Source organism: Capra hircus, chromosome 7 (genome assembly GCF_001704415.2).
Source record: "Capra hircus breed San Clemente chromosome 7, ASM170441v1, whole genome shotgun sequence".
NCBI lineage: Eukaryota > Metazoa > Chordata > Mammalia > Artiodactyla > Bovidae > Capra > Capra hircus.
Window position 1 is genome coordinate 38,355,507 of NC_030814.1, and position 20,282 is coordinate 38,375,788.

At 39.5% G+C, this 20,282-nt stretch overlaps 1 protein-coding gene across 2 annotated transcripts in view; it reads left to right on the plus strand.

Annotated features, from left to right (window-relative positions):
* Positions 1-20,282, plus strand: part of ATP10B (ATPase phospholipid transporting 10B (putative)) — a 332,336-nt gene that overhangs the window by 301,468 nt on the left and 10,586 nt on the right. For both annotated transcript variants that reach the window (XM_018050084.1, XM_013965740.2), the window contains 3 exons: positions 8,427-8,627; positions 9,967-10,047; positions 11,357-11,461. In XM_018050084.1, coding sequence (XP_017905573.1) covers positions 8,427-8,627; positions 9,967-10,047; positions 11,357-11,461 — 387 coding nt within the window. The remainder of the gene's footprint in view (positions 1-8,426; positions 8,628-9,966; positions 10,048-11,356; positions 11,462-20,282) is intronic.

The window sequence follows — 20,282 nt, forward strand, 5'->3', positions numbered from 1 at the left end:
AACAACACCCAGGACTGATCTCCTTCAGAATGGACTGGTTCGATCTCCTTGCAGTCCAATGGACTCTCAAGAGTCTTCTCCAACACCACAGTTCAAAGCATCAATTCTTCAGTCCTCAGTTTGCTTCACAGTCCAAATTTCACATCCATACATGACAACTGGCAAAACCATAGCCTTGACTAGACTGACCTTTGTTGGCAAAGTAATGTCTCTGCTTTTGAATATGCTATCTAGATTTGTCATAATTTTCCTTCAAAGGAGTGTCTTTTAATTTCATGGCTGCAATCACCATCTGCAGTGATTTTGGAGCCCAAAGAAATAAAGTCTGACACTGTTTCCACTGTTTCCCCATCTATTTCCCATGAAGTGATGGGACCAGATGCCATGATCTTAGTTTTCTGAATGTTGAGCTTTAAGCCAACTTTTTCACTCTCCTTTCACTTTCATCAAGAGGCTTTTTAGTTCCTCTTCACTTTCTGCCATAAGGGTGGTATCATCTGCATATCTAAGGTTATTAATATTTCTCCCAGCAATCTTGATTCCCGCTTGTGCTCCTTCCAGCCCAGCGTCTCTCATGATATACTCTGAATATAAGTTAATAAGCAGGGTGACAATATACAGCCTTGACATACTCCTTTTCCCATTTGGAACCAGTCTGTTGTTCCATGCCCAGTTCCTACTGTTGCTTCCTGAACTGCATATAGGTTTCTCAAGAGGCAGGTCAGGTGGTCTGGTATTCCCATCTCTTTCAGAATTTTCCACAGTTTATTGTGAACCACACCATCAAAGGCTTTGGCATAGTCAATAAAGCAGAAGTAGATGTTTTTCTGGAACTCTCTTGCTTTTTGCATGATCCAGCGGATGTTGGCAATTTGATCTCTGGTTCCTCCTCCTTTCCTAAAACCAGCTTGAACATCTGGAAGTTTACGGTTCAGATACTGCTAAAGCCTGGCTTGGAGAATTTTGAGCATTACTTTACTAGCATGTGAGATGAATGCAATTGTGTGGTAGTTTGAACATTCTTTGGCATTGCCTTTCTTTGGGATTGGAATGAAAACAGACCTTTTCCAGTCCTGTGGCCACTGCTGAGTTTTCCAAATTTGCTGGCATATTGAGTACAGCACTTTCACAGCATCATCTTTCAGGATTTGAAATAGCTCAACTAAAATTCCATCACCTCCACTAGCTTTGTTCATAGTGATGTTTTCTAAGGCCCACTTGACTTCAGATCCCAGGACATCTGGCTGTAGGTGAGTGATAACACCATCATGATTATCTGGGTTGTGAAGATATTTTTTGTGTAGTTCTTCGGTGTATTCTTGCCACCTCTTCTTAATATCTTCTACTTCTATTAGGTCCATACCATTTCTGTCCTTTATTGAGCCCATCTTTGCATGAAATATTCCCTTGGTATTTTTAATTTTCTTGAAGAGACCTCTAGTCTTTCCCATTCTGTTGTTTTCCTCTATTTGCATTGATCGCTGAGGAAGGCTTTCTTATCTCTCCTTGCTATTCTTTGGAACTCTACATTCAGATGCTTATATCTTTCCTTTTCTCCTTTGCTTTTCACTTCTCTTCTTTTCAAAGCTATTTGTAAGGCCTCCTCAGACAACCATTGTGCCTTTTTGCATTTCTTTTCCATGGGGATGGTCTTGATCCCTGTCTCCTGTACAACGTCATGAACCTCCATTCATAGTTCATCAGGACGTTCATAGTTCAATCTGTCTATCAGATCTAGTCCCTTAAATCTCTTTCTCACTTCCACTTTATAATCATAAGGGATTTTAGGTCATACCTGAATGGTCTAATGGTTTTCCCTACTTTCCTCAATTTAAGTCTGAATTTGGCAAGAAGGAGTTCATGATCTGAGCCACAGTCAGCTCCCAGTTGTTTTTGCTGACTGTATAGAGCTTCTCCATCTATGGCTGCAAAGAATACAATCAATCTGATTTCAGTGTTGACCATCTGGTGATGTCCATGTGTAGAGTCTTCTCTTGTGTTGTTGGAAGAGGATGTTTGCAATGACCAGTGCATTCTCTTGGCAAAACTCTATTAGTCTTTGCCCTGCTTCATTCCGCATTCCAAGGCCAAATTTGTCTGTTACTCCAGGTGTTTCTTGACTTCCTACTTTTGCATTCCAGTCCCCTATAATGGAAAGGACATCTTTTTTGGGTGTTAGTTCTAAAAGGTCTTGTAGGTCTTCATAGAACCATTCAACTTCAGCTTCTTCAGTGTTACTGGTTGGGGCATAGGCTTGGATTACTGATACTGAATGGTTTGCCTTGGAAATGAACAGAGATCATTCTGTTGTTTTTGAGATTGCATACAAGTACTGCATTTCAGACTCTTGTTGACCATGATGGCTACTCCATTTCTTCTAAGGTATTCCTGCCTGCAGCAGTAGATATAATGGTCATCTGAGTTAAATTCACCCATTCCAGTCCATTTTAGTTCGCTGATTACTAAAATGTCAGCCTTCACTCTTGCCAGCTCCTGTTTGACCACTTCCAATTTGCCTTGATTCATGGACCTGACATTCCAGGTTCCTATGCAATATAGCTCTTTATAGCATTGGACCTTGCTTCTATCACCGGTCACATCCACAGCTGGGTATTGTTTTTGCTTTGGCTCCATCCCTTCATTCTTTCTAGAGTTATTTCTCCACTGATCTCCAGTAGCATATTGGGCACCTACTGACCTGGGGAGTTCCTCCTTCAGTATCCTATCATTTTGCCTTTTCATACTGTTCATGGGGTTCTCAAGGCAAGAATACTGAAGTGGTTTGCCATTCCCTTCTCCAGTGGACCACATTCTGTCAGACCTCTCCACCATGACCCACCCGTCTTGGGTGGCCCCACATGGCATAGCTTAGTTTCATTGAGTTAGACAAGGCTGTGGTCCATGTGATTAGATTGACTAGTTTTCTGTGAGTATGGTTTCAGTGTGTCTGCCCTCTGATACCCTCTAGCAACACCTATCGTCTCACTTGGGTTTCTCTTACCTTGGACATGGGGTATCACTTCAGGGCTGCTCCAGCAAAGCACAGATGCTGCTCCTTACCTTGGACGAGGTCACCCCTCCTGACCTTGAATGTGAAGTAGCTCCTTCGGCCCTTCTGTGCCTAGATAATCTAATAATATAGTAGATTATTTCTTTTTAATTTTTGAGTATAGTTGATTTATAATGTTTATAATTTTATGTTTATAAATGTAAAATTATGTCATTAGTTTCTGTTGTACAGCAGTGATTCAGACATATACATATATCCTATCCACTCCTTCCCAAATTTTCTTATATATATTGCTGACTATTGAGCAGAGTTCCCTGTGCCATACAATAGGTCCTTGTTGATTATGGATTTTATATAGAGTGTACATGTTAATCCCAGTCTCCCCCCACCTTTCCCCTTTGATAACCTTTCATTTGTTTTCAAAATCCATAGGTCTATTTCTCTTTTGTAAGTAAGTTCATTTGTATCATTTTTTAGGTTCCACATATAAGTGATCTATATGATATTTATCTTTCTCTTGACTTTATTTAGTATGATTATCTCTATTACCATGTTGCTGTAAATGGCATTATATCATTGTTTTTATGGCTGGGGAAACATTCCATTGTGTATATATATACCTCATCTTCTGTATCCATTCATCTGTTGATGGACATTGAGGTTGCTTCCATGTCTTGGCTATTGTAAATTGTGCTGCAATGAATATTGAATGCATGTATCTTTTTCAAGTTATTTTCTCTGGATGTATACCCAGGAGTTGGCTTGCTGGATCATACAGTAAGTTCTATTTTTAGTTTTTTAAGGAACTTCCATACTGTTCCCCATAACAGTTGTACTGATTTACATTCTCACCAACAGTATTGGAGGTTCCCTTTTCTCCACACCCTCTCCAGCATTTATTGTTTGTAGACTTTTGATGATGGCAATTCTGACTGCTGTGAAAGTGAAAGTGAAGTCACTCAGTCACTGCTATAAGGTGAAACCTTATTATAGTTTTGACTTGCATTTCTCCAATAACTAGTGATGTTGAGCATATTTTCCTGTGCTTTTTGACCATCTGTATGTCTTCCTTGGAGAAATGTCTCTTTATATCTGCCAATTTTTTGACTGGGTGGTTTGTTTTTTTCATATATATTGAGTTGAGTTTCATGTATTTGTATATTTTGGAGATTAATCCCCTATTGGTTGCTTCATTTGCAATATTTTCTTTCAGTTCATAGGTTGTCTTTTCGTTTTATGGTTTCTTTTACTGTGCAGAAGCCTGTAAGTTTGATTAGGTCCCAGTTGTTTAGTTTTGCTTTTATTTCTAGTGCCTTGACCTAAGAAAACATTGGTATGATTTATGTCAGAAAATGCTTTACCTATGTTCTCTTCTAGGAGTTTTATGGTGTCATGTTTTATATTTAAGTCTTTAAACCATTTTATTTTTGTATATGGTATTAGAGAATGTTCTAGTTTCATCCTTTTACGTGTAGTTGTCCAGTTTTCCCAGCACCACTTATTAGAGAGACTGTCTTCTCTCCATTGTATACTCTTGCATTTTTTTGTCGTAGGTTGACCATAGGTGTGTGGGGTTATGTTGAGGTATGTTCCTTGTATGCCCACTTTCTGGAGAATTTTTATATTAAATGGGTGTTGAATTTTGTCAAAAGCTTTTCTGCATCTATGAGATGATCATATGGTTTTTATTCTTCAATTTGTTAATGTGCTATAACGCACTGATTAGCAGATCTTGAAAAATCCTTGCATCCCTGGAATCGATCATGATCCTTTTAATGTGTTGTTGGATTTGGTTTGCTAGTCTTTTGTTGATGATTTTTGCATCTTTAGTGTTCTTGCCTGGAGAATCCCAGGAATGGGGGAATCCCGGGAACGGGGGAGCCTGGTGGGCTGCCGTCTATGGGGCTGCACAGAGTTGGACACGACTGAAGTGACTTAGCAGCAGCAACAGCAGTAGGGCTTCCCTGGTGGCTCAGAGGTTAAAGCGTCTGCTTACAATGCAGGAGACCTGGGTTTGATCCCTGGGTCGGGAAGATCCCCTGGAGAAGGAAATGGCAACCCACCCCAGTATTCTTCCCTGGAGAATCCCATGGGCGGAGGCACCTGGTGGGCTACAGTCCACGGGGTCGTACAGAGTCAGACATGACTGAGTGACTTAACTTTTGTATCTATTTTCATCAGTGATATTGGCCTGTAATTTGTGTGGGTGGTATCTTTGTCTGATTTTGGTATCAGAGTGATGATGGTCTCATAGAATGAGTTTGGGAGTGTTCCAATTGTTTGGAACGGGTTCAGAGGGATAGGTGTTAGCTCTTCTCTAAGTGTTTGATGGGATTCGCCTGTGGAGCCATCTTGGGAGACTGTACCTTTCTAAGCATCTGTCTATTTCTTTGGCATATAGTTGCTTGTAGTAGTCTTCCGTGATCCTTTGTGTTTCTGTGGTGTCTGTTGTAACAGGTATCCTTCTTCATTTCTAATTTTATTGATTTGAGCCCTCCCTTTTTTTCTTGAGAGTCTGGCTAAAAGTTTATCAATGTTTTTTATCTTTTCAAAGAACAAGCTTTTAGTTTCATTGATCATTTTATTGCTTTCATCTCTATTTCATTATCTCTACCCTAATCTTTAAGATTTCTTTCCTTCTATCCTTGGGTTTTGTCTGTTCTTCTTTCTCTAGTTGCTTTAGACATAAAGTTAGGTTGTTTCTTTGTGATTTTTCTGGTTTCCTGAGGTAAAATTGTGCATGTATGTTTGTGCTCAGTCATGTCCAACTCTTTGGGACCCCATTGACTGTGGCCCACCATGCTCCTCTGTCCGTGGGATTTCCCAAGCAAGAATACTGGTATGGAAATAAATACATTTCCTGATCTCAGGAATCTTACTAACTCAGAGATTGAACCCGTGTCTCCTACATTGGTAGGCAGATTCTTTACCACTGCGCCAGATTGGAAGCCCAAGATAAGATTGTATTGCTATAAACTTCCCTCTTAGAACTGCTTTTGCTACATCCCATAGGATTTGGATCATTGTGTTTTCATTGTCATTTGTCTCTATGTATTGATTTCCTCTTTGATTTCTTCAGTGATCCATTGGTGTTTTAGCAGCATATTGTTTAGCCTGAACATCTAGGTCTTGTACTTTGTTACTTACTAGTCTGTAACCCTAGCCATATGACTTGACCTCTCTGAAGCTCAGTTTCCTCATTTGTAAAATGAGGATAGCAGTGACTGCCTCATAAGGCTTGTAAGTGGACTGAATGGGTCAGTACAGAGCCTGGCACCTAGGAAGTGCTTTAGGAGTCTCTGTTGTTATTGCTGCCATTGCTATTCTTGGCCTCGTCTGTAGATGGGTCACTTCCAGCCCCGGCATCCTAAGATTCTACAACCTCAAGTCACAATTCCAGCCCCAACTGGCCGAGGAACTTTAGTGTAGTCAGTTACCCCATCTGAGCCATTCAAGCCACCTGTGTGTACATGGAACTAAGACTGAGTGTCTTTCTCAGTCAGCTGGAGAGGGAGAAGCAAGGTAAGGTGCTCAAAGAGCCAAGAGACAAAAACCAAAGCCCCATACGATTGCTAAACACTAGTATCAAGGAGACTTTACCACTTTGGTTCTTCTTAAAGCCACCCTGTCAAGGGTATAAATGGTTGATGTTGTTTTGGGGACTCAGAGTCTGCCCAGGAAACAGAGCCCTCTCTGTTGAGGGCTTTCCTTCCCAAAAATTGAGCCCTCTCCTTCCCAAATCTCTTTCTCTGAGAAATAACTTTATCAAAAACTGATAGCAGAAAAGCCCTTTAAGTATCATGGGACTAGAGTGGGGAGAGGTGACCTGAAGCCCCAGAGCAGCAATGGAGGGGACCCTAGCCCTCCGACAGAGAAATGCAAGGTCCAGTGTGTCTAAGAGCACCAGGGTCTCTTTCAGACTCCCCACTAGTCATCTGGGCAGAAAAGCCAAAGGTTGGAGCTTCTTGGATGAAAGAATCTGGGTCAGCATTGTTATGGCATTATCCAAAGATGGGACTCAGGGCTTGGAGTGGTTGAGGAAAAAGCTTTGAAAACTCAGGGGCTAGTTGTGCCACTTCCTAGCTCCGAACATAGGCAAGGGATAAGTGAGTATATCAGAGCCTCAAATTCCTCGTCTGTAAGTAATGTTAAATATTATTTAATAATACATAATATAGTACTATTATATTATTAGCAATAACATTATCTTGCTAGGTTGTTGGGACAAATTATGTATATTGCATATCTACTAATGTGCTGCGTGCATGCTGAGTCATAGCCAATTCTTTATGACCCCATGGACAGTACCTTGCCAGGCTCCTCTGTCCATGGAATTTTCCAGACAAGAATACTGGAATGAGTTGCCATTTCCTTCTCCAGGGAATCTTCCCAACCCAGGGATTGACCTCCTGTGTCTCTTTCGTCTCCTGCATTGGCAGGTGGCTCCTTTACCACTGTGCCATCTAATGTGCTTTATACTAATATACTGTTACCACACACCCATCACAAACAGAAGCTCAAATAGTAATTGTAGTATTAATAATATGAATGTTAATATTACTACTAGTAGTAGTATAATAAACAGAGAGCCTCTTAAAAGTAATGCTGGCCCAGTAGTTAGTGGATGAGAATACTAGCTTGAACACAAACCTGCAGAATGATTCCTTACATTAAAAACCCTTTACCCCTCTGTGCCTCAGCCACATGGACCTGAGTTCTAGTTCTAACGCCAGGACCAGCTGTTATCATGACCTTGGTCAAGTCACCAAGCCATATCACAATATGTTAGACAATACTTGTGACCCAGCCCTTCTCCAGTGAGGAGGTCTTGAGTGGAAAGATCTTTAGAAAGCATAAAGCAACACTTCAGCATAAGATTTTATTCTTCACCCTCAGAGTTGTGTGACCATTAGGAAAGGGTTTTGAGGTCAACCTCCTCATGAAGTTCTCCTCCCACCAGCCATCCTGCCCACGCTCCAGTCTTTCCTCTTACTGCACTATTAACCACAACTACTTGCTGCCTTTTGGTTTCACGGGCCATGGTCTATATACTGCTATTCCCATACGAAAGGTGGCAAGATGACATTCATAAAGGTTAAACAATTTGTCCTAGGTCACACAGCTAGTACATGACAGAACTGAGGATTCAAAGCCAGTCCTCCCTGCCTCCAAAAACCACCATAGTATACTCTACAAGTTGATAGAATTCCCTTCAGATCCTGAAGAAGGTTAGTAGTAATAGTAATAGCAGAATCTATGGATGAGAATTACCTCTAATCCTTAGACAACCCTGCATGTAACAAGTGAGGGAACTGAAGCTCCAAGTCCGAGCAGTTATTTGTCAGCGCTCCTAAGCAGCGTCTGGTGATGGCTGCCCTCGGGTCCTCACTTCCAAGGCCACGCTCTCTGCCCACAGTGCTACGTCAACTTGCTCTTCTGGTACCAGTTCTTCTGCGGCTTCTCTGGCTCCACCATGATTGACTACTGGCAGCTGATCTTCTTCAACCTCTTCTTCACTTCCTTGCCTCCTCTTGTCTTCGGAGTCCTGGATAAAGACATCTCTATGGAAACACTCTTGGCATTGCCCGAACTGTACAAGAGCGGCCAGAACTCCGAGGTAAGGGGATCGGGCGGGCAGGGGGACTGGGAGGTGACCCTCAGCTCGTCCCTGGAGGTGTCAGAGAAGGAGTACTGGGCCAGAAATCCTGTGTTCTGGTCTCCACTCTGCCACTTCCCTCCCATGTGACCCAGGAAGTCTGCTCCCTGTTCCTGGCCTGTTTCTCATTTGCTGTTTAAGGTGATGGACCAGGTGGATATTTTTCTTTTTAGTTATTTCTTAATTATATCACACATTAATATGGGGCTGTGCTAGTTAAAGGGGAGGAGGGCTTACAGAAAGACTGCATCACTTTTACCTGATCTTCGCAGGCCTTCAACAGAACCCCCAAGGCTTGGTTTGGGAATCCCTGGGGCTAAAAGCCATCAAAATAGTTTCTTAGAAGGCACAGAGGCCATGCTGATGGCCTAAAGGATTTGGGAAGGTCCTACAGCAGGCAGTCTGACCAGCATAGACAGGCTGGGAACCTGGATGCAGGAGGCAGCGAGGGAACCTGATGGCCTCAAAGGAGGAGCTCTGGGAAAAGGGATATGCACTTGGGTAGCTCTATACCTCAGATAAGGAGGGCAAAGCCAGATGTGGTGCTTGAGAGCTGGTGAAACTTTGTGGACAACGAGCGAAGAACCAAGCCCCATATTCACCCAGAGATAGGTGGAGAACAACTTAGCAACCCCAGCCCTTCAGGAAAGGGAGACGTGGAGATGACGCACTACATCCTGGGCCCTTCTCATTGTCCCCTTCCCATAGGTGAGTTGGCTGCATAATGTATCCCTTTAGTATCTAACATTAAAAAAAGTTAATGTAGCAGAAACATACACTGTAAATGGTTTCACTGTTCCCAGGGAAGAAAGCACAAAATGAGAATGCTCATCTGCGAAGCCACTGAGCTGTCTCTTGGGAACTCGTGATCCTGGGCTGTGACTGAGAGCTCCTTTTCAGATGCTATTCAGAATCTCTAAACTTACCAAGTTTGTATTAGCACTAGTATTAATGATCATTATCAGCCGAGCCCTTTCTAGGTACCAAAGCACAGATGTATTTAGACCTCTTGAAACTCAAGGAAATCTAGCCGGTGTTGTTTTTATCTACTTCCTATGGAAGAAGAAACAATTCCCAAAGTGGTTTAGTGACTTTCACTAAGGTCGCACAGGCCTGGAACTTGACTTGAGGTCCTGTCACTCCCAGGTCTATGCTCTTGATCATTCCATTGTATTGCCTCTAGGGTAAGAAACATTGTAAGTGCCACGTTGTCGGTCCCAGCCATGCACAGGAAAGCTGCTTACAAGGAACAGAGGCTTGCTCGGATGGTGGTAACTGTCGATGTGTTCTTTCCTGGCAGTGCTATAACCTGCTGACTTTCTGGATCTCCATGGCGGATGCGTTCTACCAGAGCCTCGTCTGTTTCTTTATCCCCTACCTGGTAAGGTGTATGGTCCCATTCTAACCATACAAACAGCAGGGTAGAACTGGTCCCGTTAACATGAAATCCCAGACAAATAGTATCTTTCTGGACACTTCAGAGCAGAGGCTCCAAATAGGAGGCCTGCAGACTCCACCCTACCCAGCATATTCAGAAAGTCAGAATACTGTACCAAAACATCTTAATTTCTGCCAGATTCAGAAAAATTAAAAGCGGTTATTACACTGGGTCATGGCAAAATCCAGGGTTGACTCACCACCCTGCTTAGATAGGGCACCTGTTCTCTAGTTTGTCATAGTCCCCACCATGCCCTTTTGTGTCATGCCTAGCCATCTTCACTCGCTCATTTACTGCTTCTTACTTGAACATTGAAGGTATTTGAGTTTACACCTCTTGATTTGTATTTACATTTGTGCTTCCAAGTTCTGATAATAAGAGTTACTACCTTATCTGAAATAAAATAAGAATACAGGGAGCACAGGATACAAGCCCTATCTCAATTCAGTTCCCCAGTTTAAAGAGTGAGAATGTATGTAGCATAGGACATCTGTATTCTTCCCAGACAAGGAGTTCAGATGTAGAGTAATTTGTGCCGGAAAAACAGTGGTATCTGCCTAGTCTCTAGATCACATTCTTTTGCAAACAGCAACATGATGGATATTGAGGAGGCAAGCATTTCGTGCTTTCTCAGAATTTCCTGGTTTACAATACCCTTCCTAGTCAGGCCTCTTTTGCCCTTACTAGATGATCAACAGACTTACCGTTTAGGACTATTCCATCTAGGATGATTTGGACTTTTCACCCTCAGTTTTGGCCTCTGCCTGATCTGCCTTTTCTCTCTCCTTTCAAGAAAACAATTCCCCTTACTACAGTCTCAGCTGATTTCTCATCTCTACTCTCAAAATGCCTTGTACTTGGTTCCATTTTAGTATTTACACCCTTAAACTATACCACATTTGTCCTGCCTAGCAGACTCTAAACTCCTTGAAAGTGGACACAGGAGTATCTTTAGCAGTTGGCATTGTGCCTGGTAGATACTCAATTTTTTGTTTACTCATTCTGCAGAGCTCTGGGATACTCTTCATGGCTTCCTCTGCAAATGCATTTTGAAGAGTTTAGTCCTATCAACTCACTCCTCCTCCTGTCTGTCCCTGCAGTCAGTTCCACATGATGGTAGCTGGACAGCTTCTCCCCATTCCGTCCCCTCCCTTGACACCTGCCTTCATTGATGGTTTACAATCACTTGGCCAAACTAAGGCCTTCAGTCCATGGGGGCAGCTGACACTGCCTGTTTGTTTCTACTCTGCAGACCTACAAGGACTCTGATATCGACGTTTTTACCTTTGGGACACCCATCAACACCATCTCCCTTGCCACAATCCTCTTGCACCAGGCAATGGAAATGAAGACCTGGGTAAGTGCCCCCAAGCCCTTTGGGCCTAAAAATTGTGTTCCTCTCCATCGACTGCATTCAGATTTGAGCTGCTTTTCTCCTTATCATTGTCCACTGAATACACACATGCTGAACTCGTACCTATGGTCCACTTTGATAAAGTAGAGAAGATAAAATTGCTGGCCTCAACTTGCTCACCATCTAGTCAGGATGAAAAAACTAAGACATATAATACAATGAGGCAGTGTATTGCCCAAACAGGTACTTTTGATTTCAAAATTCATGGGTGTCTGAGAGACAAGGAAAACATCTGACTGACCATACTTGAGGCAATGTTACAGAGGAGTGCTGTCCATTTAATTTGGGGGTAAAAGATTAGAAGATTGTCTCCACATAACATCTCAAGTATGTCCAAATATCACTTTTTAGTAATTCAAAATGGTAATGCTAGCTTTCTTATTAAATTCAACCAGTCAATGATAATTATAAAAAAACATAGAGCTTAAAATTACATGCCAGGTATACACCTGTATGATTTTAATGTACTTTCTTACTTAACTTCCCAAAGCCCATTAGATAGGATTTTTTTTTTAATTAGATATGATTGACACAGCACTGGATAAGTTTAAGCTGTACAACATAATGACTTGACATACACAGTTGATCCTTAAACAATTTAGGGTTTAGGAGCACTAATCCTCCACACAAGGGAAAATCCACGTGCAACTTGACAATTGTCCCACCATATCTGAAGTTCCATATCTGCAGATTCAAGCAACAGTGTATCATGCAGTACTGTAGTATGTATTTAGTGGGAAAAAAATCTGTGTGTAAGTGAACTTATGCTGTTCAAACCTGTGTTGTTCAAGAGTCAACTGTATTGCAAAGTGATGGATGTTTACTAAACTTATTGTGGAAATCATTTTGCAACATATGCACGGGTTAGGTATTTTTTTTTTAATTCCCATCGTACAGATACAGAAATGAGTATAAAGAGGTTAAACTTTCCCCAAGCAGTGCAAGACAGAAGCAAGCCTAAACCCTAGCTGGCTGACTCTTGACCTTTTAACCTCTGTGCCAATAGTGTGACGAGGTAAGATTGATGGGTTCAGGGGGACCACTTTATGGAAAGAACCATTTCAGCTTGGCAAAAACCAAATCTTTCTGAGAGCATTTGTATTAAATGTTTAGAAACGTCCCTAAGTAGGCTTAGGGTATTCCCAACCTTCTACAGTGGAACTCCTTCCCTTCCCCCTACTGGCCCAAGCTAGACCAAGCAGTGGCTGATAACAGCCACCCAAGGGGGCTTCCAGATCACAGAGTTCCCATCTTGAAAACCCCTTAGTTCCAATCCATGCCATGACAGATAGAACTAAGTGATAAAAACAAAAAGGCCTAGTCAAGCTTAAATAAATTTCTTTCAGAACCACCGGAGAAACCACTTAGTTTCAACAGAAACTGTGAAGAAGGCAGTCATAATTTTAATACTAGGAACTGAACCAAGCTAAGGAAATATTTAGAACTCTTGAAAATGCAAAAAGTTTGTCACTGAAACTAAAAATGCAATTTGTGGAATCCACTCTAGACTGGACACTGGCTAAGAGTATACTACCAAAATTGGAAAGGATTGTGTACTCATGCAGAATGCCACATAAATATGAAAATGTAATCAAGAGGAATGATATTTGGAATACATGGTTCCAACAGCCACTAATAGAAGTCATAGAATAACAAGGAAAGAATGCTTAGAGAAGTACTGAAGAGGTCATCATTGAGAATCAAAATAAATCTGGATATAGTGCCTGGTAGTAAAACTGTACAGTATTAAAGAAACAGTCTTAAAATCTGCCAGAGACTATGGACAAATTACCTGAAAATTAACAGCAATTAAACAATAGAAACCAAAAAAATAGTGGAGAAATTACCTTCAAAGACTTAAGGCCAAAAAGCAAACAGTTACACTATTTGTACACTATCACTACACTTAAGTGATAGTTCACTTGAGACTGATAAATAAAAAGATTCCCAAGGGAAGTACACCCACCCAACCAGTGGAGAAACATTGATTTTAATTCTCGAAGAGGGCCACGAAAATCTCCTGGGTCATTACTATATTCATTCAGTCAAGAGAAAATGATTTATCAAACAGAAGAATCAAAGGCAAATAATACAGCTGTATGTTTGCTTTTTTCCCCTTCTTACCTGTATATAACATGTTTCTGTCCCTTCTTAGTAGCCTGTGGTTAAAAAAAAAAAAAAGACATTTTTAGATAAACTCTATAGACCCTCACTAAAGGAAGAAAGAAATACGCAAGAACCTGAAAGAAAATAAAAGCTAAAACTGCAAGAAACAACAAAATGGTAAGGAAAGTCTATTCAGTAGGTAATTTATGCTGAAGTCTCCATTGTATGAATAGGACGAGAAATACACAACCATAAATTGTTCCATAAAAGTCTAGCACCTCCTAAATCTTAAAGTATCTTAATACTTACAATTCTTAAAAACTTAAGATTAAACATAAAGGAGAGGAAAGAAATTAGAGGAATATAGGAAACTAGCAATTCCTCAGGCTGTAGGGAAGAGGAAAAGGTAACAACAAAGGAAATGATGGCCAGAAGTATCAGACAGGACTTTCTCATCCTGTGAATATGAAGAGAAATGGAAAAAATTACAATTCTAGAATGATGTTTTTATAGAACTCTATCAAAACAGACACGGATCAAGCTTTGAATAAATTACCATACTTGACCTAATGTAGTTAGCCCTAATATATAAAATCTTGCTCTAAACAAATACTAAAAATGCATCTTTCAAACACATCTGACCATATACCCAAAATTTAAAGACCAAATTCTAAATCACAAAGGAATTTGAAAGAAATCAGCATCATAAAGAACCTATTATCTGATAGTAATGCATTTAGATTAATAAATACAAACAATGAAAGTACAGCCTAACATGCGTGGAAATTTAAAAATGCACATCTAAACATGTCATTCAGAAAAAATAAATAAATAAACATGTCATTCAGGAGGTCAAAAGTAAATCATGATGGAAATTATACTTATTGCTGCTGAACGTGAATGTGAAGTCGCTCAGTCGTGTCCGACTTTTAGCAACCCCATGGACTGTAGCCTACCAGGCTCTTCTGTCCATGGGATTTTCCAGGCAAGAGTACTGGAGTGGATTGCCATTTCCTTCTCCAGGGAATCTTCGCAACCCAGGGATCAAACCCGAGTGTCCCACATCGTAGACAGATGCTTTACCATCTGCAATTTCAGCCAAAAGGCCAAAAAGCAATATTGCTGCTGAATGACTATAAAAAATATATATGCAAACTTGTGGGATGCAGCTGAAGCTTTTACTATTAAAAACAAAAAGATTATTTAAAATTAAGTTAAAATTTCAACTTAAGAAACTTTAAAAAAAATACCATGTAAACCTAAAGAAAATAGAAAAGAAAAAAAGATGAGAGAAAAATCAAAGAAAGGTCAATAAGACCAAAACTGAGCTCTTCAAACCCTACTGAAAACTCACCTCTTGGGACTTCCTTGGGGTCCAGTGGTTAAGACTCCATGCCCCTAATGCCAAGGGCATGAGTTCAATACCTAGTCATGGAACTAAGATTCCCACATGCTGCACAGTGCGGCAAAAAATGGGGAAAAACTCACCTCTGACAAAACTGATCCAAAAGAAGACAGAAAGAGAAGGCCACAAAAACAGTACTAGAAATGGAAAAGACTGCAATTCCTGGATACACAGTTGTCTCAGTACCTGTAGGGGATGGGTTCCAGGACTCATGTGAAGACCAAAATCCACCGATCCTCGAGTCCTTTATATAAAATGGTGTTGAGCCCTCTGTTCTCGTGGATGCAGATCTCATGTATACAATGGTCAATGGAATCAACATTTTTAATATTTTTCTGAAAAGTTAAACCAAGTTAAATCCTTTAAATATTAAATTTACCAAACTATAGTCAAAATCATTCATCAAGGCTGAATAAGCCAATCACCATTCTAGAAACCAAATCAGCAATCTTATCCCTACAGTTACAAAGCCAAAGGATTGTAAAAGTGAGTTTGACCAAGTTTATAAGGGACAGATAATTCCTATGTCATACCAACTTTTTCATGGATTCAAATCCAATTTTCATGGCTAGAATAATTCTGATATCAAAATGAGCATGGACAGTCCTAGGAAACAAAATTATAGAGCAGTTTCCTCAATGAACATAAATGTAAAAATTCTAAATAATATATTGGCAAATTAATTCAGTAGTGTGGGTTAATACTACTATAGTATATAGTATAGTATATACTATAGTATGATATGTAGTATAATAGTACTGTAGTAGTAGGAGTTAATACCACTTCATTAAAGATAATAAAGCCTAACCTAGGAACTTTCATACTCTGTTGGTAAACTGTAAACTGATAGCACCACTTTGGAGAAGCAATTTGAAAACAGCTAGAAGAATATGTTAGAAGAGTTAGCTAGAAGTATTCACATGCTGTGACACAATTCCACTTCTAACTATGCAACCTGGATGATCCTTTTACACATGTAACATAGGCATAAATAGACATATATAAGATATTACATCATTATTCTTTAAAGCAAAATTTTAAAATTGGAAACAGCCTAAATGTTCACCAACAGGAAAGCACATAGTAGCATAGTCATACACTAGAACAGTTAAAATGAATAGAACAGCATTTAGCAACAAAAATAAATCTCCAAAGCATACTGTCTAGTGAAAAGAATTCAGGATATCTACATGATAAAATTTTAAAAGTATCCACTAACACGGATGCATAAACATGTACATATAAAATACACATAAAAATGATGAACATGATTTATTTTCAAGATGAAAATGCATTTGCAGGGGATACATAGTGGTTGAATTGTATCTGTAAGGCTCCTTTTAATAAAATCTGAGGCAAATGTGTGTAGAGGAAGAAAAACTAATTTTCTCTCTACCCTTCTAGGTCTCAGCTTAGACACTCCTGTAATAAATGACAGATTAATGGGAGAAAAACAAACAAAAGTTTAATCAGTATTTCCTATACACATGAGAGAGACCAGGAAACTATGGCCCTAGCCACCGCCTTAAATACTATCACTAACTAAAGACAAAAGAAGCTTTGGGTTTAGGGGAGGCCAGATGTGGAAGTTGATAAAGATTTTCTAGAAATTTAGATGTTTCTTTTTCCTGGTACAGAGAGGGAGACACCCTTACAAATGGAGATTTCCCTTATAAGTATAAACGTCTCTTACAAAAAGAAAACATCTATTCAGTTTTCAGAGCTTCTCCTCTGCTGTTTCTTAAAAAGCAACCAGCTCAAGGTAATCCTGATGCCAGAGACACATTTTGGAGTGATAGATTCTGCTCCCATACATATGGCATAAGGTTAAAACTGGTAAAGCTGGACATCGCATGCATGAGATTTGTTGTCTGTGTGCTTGAAATATTTCACAGTAATTACATTCTTTTTTAAATTGAAGCACAAGATATTTCACAAGAGGGACTCTTCTCTCCATGACCTTCTTAACCATTAGATATTTTTTTAACCTTTCAAAAATGCCCTGTAAATAATCAGACCGCAATGTATATTAAGTGAGTAATGACTGGTTATTCCACCTTCTTTCTCAGAGCACTGCATGTTTTAAAACAGAGAACTTGTTCCTTTCACTCACCATTCAGCACTATTAATCCACCTAATGCATCTCTAGACCAGGTATCCTGGTAGTCACTGGTGATTTTTGTTGCTGCAGGGAAAGGAGTCAGCTACTACCATCATTATGAAGAAAGTATTTCCCTTTTTCAAGTGCTGGAAGCAGAGAGAGGGAGTCTTTCTTCCATGGGTAGATATCAAACATGAGGTTTTTTTGGCTGCGCTGTGCAGGATCATAGTTCCACAAACCTCTGCCCCCTGCATTGGGAGCAGAGAGTCTTAACCACTAGATAGCTAGGGAAGTCTTAAAATTGAACATAAATTTTAATAGCTGTGTCAGCTTTCACAGTCCTCACCTAAGTGACTGAAAAATGTTAGCTGTTTTCTTCTCTAGGAAAAAGGGCTAGGATATTTCAAAACATCTCTTCCACTGAAAAAAAATGAATTTGTGTATATATACATTTTAATATATTATATATAAACATATACAAACATATACAAAGAGTATGTGTATATATATATGTATATATTTTAAAAGTATAAAAAGGCTGATAGGATAATTAAAGACCAAAACCTCTGGAAAAGTGGGATTATAGTAAGCAAGCAATGCCAAAGTCTATGTTTTCTTGAGAGTGTTTGCAACCCTGCCTAAAATGAACTTTTTGGCAGACTTCATTGAATATAATATTTAGAAATTAAAACCCAGGCTCCTGCAGTGACAGTCTAATAAGAGATCACATTACATTAGGGCCCCAAATGCTCTACCTTCAGAGTAAGGGTACACTTACCTGCACTCCTCTCCCCAGCAGGGACTGTAGGGATTGTCCCCACTGTGCTGAACAGATCAGGGAGACTCAATATAAAGGACTCATCCTGGGAAATGGATGATATATATGTGACTAAATCACTGTGCTGTACAACTGAAGCTAATACAATACTGTAAATCAACTCTACCTCAATTATAATAACCAACAGTAGACATTAAGATATTTGCACTATACAACAACTGATTGTATTAAGAAATTTAAGTAACTCTAAAATTTTTTCTTAACTCATTTGAAACACACACACAAATAATGAAGTTCAAATGAAACAAGGATTCATCACTACGGATCACAAGCACATACATCGGTAACAAATATTTAAGGTATTGAAATTATCAGAAATAACTCATAGAAAAGGTTGGTTTGCTATGTTTAAAGACGAATAAGCTTTAAACTATCTCCAAGAATGTATAGTAAGCCATACAAAGAAACCTAGAAGATTTTCTTTAAAGACCAAGTAAAAGTTTTAAAAATTAAAAAATCCAATAACTAATTTAAATTTCAATGGCTGGCTTAACTGCAGATTAGGCAGAGCTGAGGAGAAAATTAGTGAATTGGTCAAATCATCCAGAATATAAAACAAAAGTAGAATAATGAAAATTATGGAAGAGATATATAAAAGATAAGGTGGGTATCTTAAAATATCTAACATACATTTGATTAGAGTCTTGGAGGAGAAAGAGAGACCGAGGTTATATTTGAAAAGATAGTGACTTGAGAATTTTGCAAAAGTAACAAAAGACATCAAGCCACAATGTCAAGAAGTTTAGCAAAACTCAAGCAAGATAATATTTTTTTAAAACGCCACGCTTATAAGTAAACTACAGAACACTAAAGACAAAAATAAAGATCATAAAGCAGCCAGATTTTGACATAAATGTTTCCTTCTAAGGAACAACATTTTGCTAACATCTCAGTAGCAAAACTAGAAGCCAGAAATTAGTGAAAGTTGGTCCCTCAGTAATGTCTGACTCTTTGTGACCCCATGGACTGTAGCCCGCCAGGCCCCTCTGTCCGTGGAATTCTCCAGGTAAGAAAACTGGAGTGGGTAGCCATTCCCTTCTTTAGGGGACCTTCCCAATCCAGGGATCGAACCCAAGTCTCTCACATTGCAGACATATTCTTTATCATCTAAGCCACCAGGGAAGCCTCAAGAATACTGAAGTGGGAGCCATTCTCTTCTCCAGGGGATCTTCCCAACCCAGGGATTGAACCTAGGTCTCCTGCATTGCAGGCAGGTTCTTTACTGTCTGAGCCACCTGGGAAGCCCAGAATACAGTGAAATGCTGTATTAACTATACTAAAAGAAAATAACTTCCAAAAAAGATCAAAAATATCTTTTAAGAATGAGGATGAAATAATGAATCAGAAAATATAACATCAGCAGACTTCCACTAAAGAAAAATTCTGAAGGATGTATAGCCATCCTCAGTATCCACTGGGGACTGGTTCCAAGACCCAATGCAAATACCAGATTCTGTGGATGCTCAAGTTGCATCATCAGTCCTCTGTATCTGTGGATTCAACCAACCATGGATCAGGCAATACTGCAGTATTTTTGAGAAAAATCCACATGTAAGTGGACCCACATAGTTCAAACCCCTGTTGTTCAAAGATCAACTAAAAGTACAAGGAAAGATACCCCAATGTTCACTGCAGTGCTCTTTACAATGGCCAAGACATGGCTATTGTCTTGATTGAATAGACATGTCCAGTGAATGTCCGAATAGAGGAATGGATGAAGAAGATGAGGTACATATATACAATGGAATGTTACTCAGCCATTAAAGAGAGGAAAATAATGCCATTTGCAACAACATGGATGGACCTGGAGATTATCACACTAAGTGAAGTCAGGCAGAGAAAGGCAAAGATCATGTGATATCACTTACATGCAGAATCTTTTAAAAATGATGCAAATGAACTTATTTACAAAACAGAAGCACAGACTTAGGAGAACAAATTTGTGGTTACCAGGGGGAAAAGGGTAGGTGATAGACTAGAAGTTTTGGATTGACATGTACACAGTATTATATTTAAAATAGGTAACCAACAAGGACTACTATTTAGCACAGGGAACTCTGCTCAATATTCTGTAGTAACCTAAATGGGAAAAGAATTTGAAAAAGAAAAGGTACTTGTATATATATATAACTGAATCACTCTGCCATACACCTGAAAATAATGCGACATCGTTAATCAATTACACTTCAATATAAACTTTTTTTAAAAAGTAAAAGAAAATACAGTTCAGATGGAAAACCCAAAATCCAAGAGATAATGAAGGCATAGAAATTGTCAAGCATGTAAGTAAACCTTAAAGACTATTGACCATATT